At 47.4% G+C, this 978-nt stretch overlaps 1 protein-coding gene across 1 annotated transcript; it reads left to right on the forward strand.

Moving 5' to 3' along the window:
* Positions 1 to 478: 478 nt before the first annotated feature.
* On the forward strand, positions 479 to 760 carry RB195_003255 (uncharacterized protein; the record flags this gene model as incomplete). The annotated part of the gene is made up of 1 exon (XM_064200833.1): positions 479 to 760. One exon carries the CDS (start codon positions 479 to 481, stop codon positions 758 to 760), a length of 282 nt encoding a protein of 93 aa, XP_064056714.1.
* Between the last annotated feature and the right edge of the window lie 218 nt (positions 761 to 978).

Consider the following 978-nt stretch of genomic DNA (forward strand, 5'->3'; position numbering starts at 1 on the left):
TAAGAATTGTGAGTTCGCACAAGAAGCAATCAATAGTGCATAAAGCATGATCGTTGTATTCGCAGATAAAAGATGCCGATTACAGAGATCGAGGGAAGCAAAACTGCGCATATAATTGCACTCGGGGTAATGGGAGTAGCGGATGTTGATCGCCAAAGAGCGAGGTGCTCCTCAAACTCTCGGATCTAACCATCCCTGCAGACTGTGTCCCATATTCGCTGCTAATAAATGTATTGTAAGCGATAGTTGACATTTATTGTTCTGCTGATGATGTGACAATAAACCTCAAAGATTCGCTTATATTCACATGATAATTGGCACGAGGCCACCCATAACTGGTAGCAGCGAGTGGTTACTTATAACCTTAGAATAGCCTTTGAAGGATGCCAGTATCACCGAAGTCCTGGGACTTCCCTCTCAACGACATCGACTTCGACGACTTGCCCTCGCAGAAAATCGCGCCATTGTCTCATGAGAGATGCGCTTTTCTGAGCCTCCAATATCTTTGGAAGCTCAGACCACTATAGTAAATTTAGTACGACGATTCCTCGCCGCGAAACCAGCAGACGTCGTCCTCCATATTCGGATGTTCAAACTCCTCCGAGAAGCCCAAGAGTGGATTATCAACCGCGATGAGTCCTTCCCCAACTATGCGAACAACCCAAGATCAGCACGCCGCCGGGTACATCAATTATTCGGTGTGCCTGTTCAGCCCTCGCCACCATCAGTGTCATCAATGACGACAAGCGTCCGTGTCTAGCCTCTCCTCTTCTTTTCCGTTCGGCTCGAATTACGACTTTCTAGCATGACGTTCAAAAGCGGCTAGTCAATCCAGCGGCCTGTAAACGCGTGGATTCATATGGGTTCATCAAAGACAGGCAGAACGATCATCAACCAAGCAGGATTCACTTTCGAGTCCCAGTCACTCGATGTACAGTTGAACACGGCGATATCGTGCTACAAATCGATCCTAAGGGC

Source organism: Necator americanus, chromosome IV (genome assembly GCF_031761385.1).
Source record: "Necator americanus strain Aroian chromosome IV, whole genome shotgun sequence".
NCBI classification, from domain to species: Eukaryota; Metazoa; Nematoda; class Chromadorea; order Rhabditida; family Ancylostomatidae; genus Necator; species Necator americanus.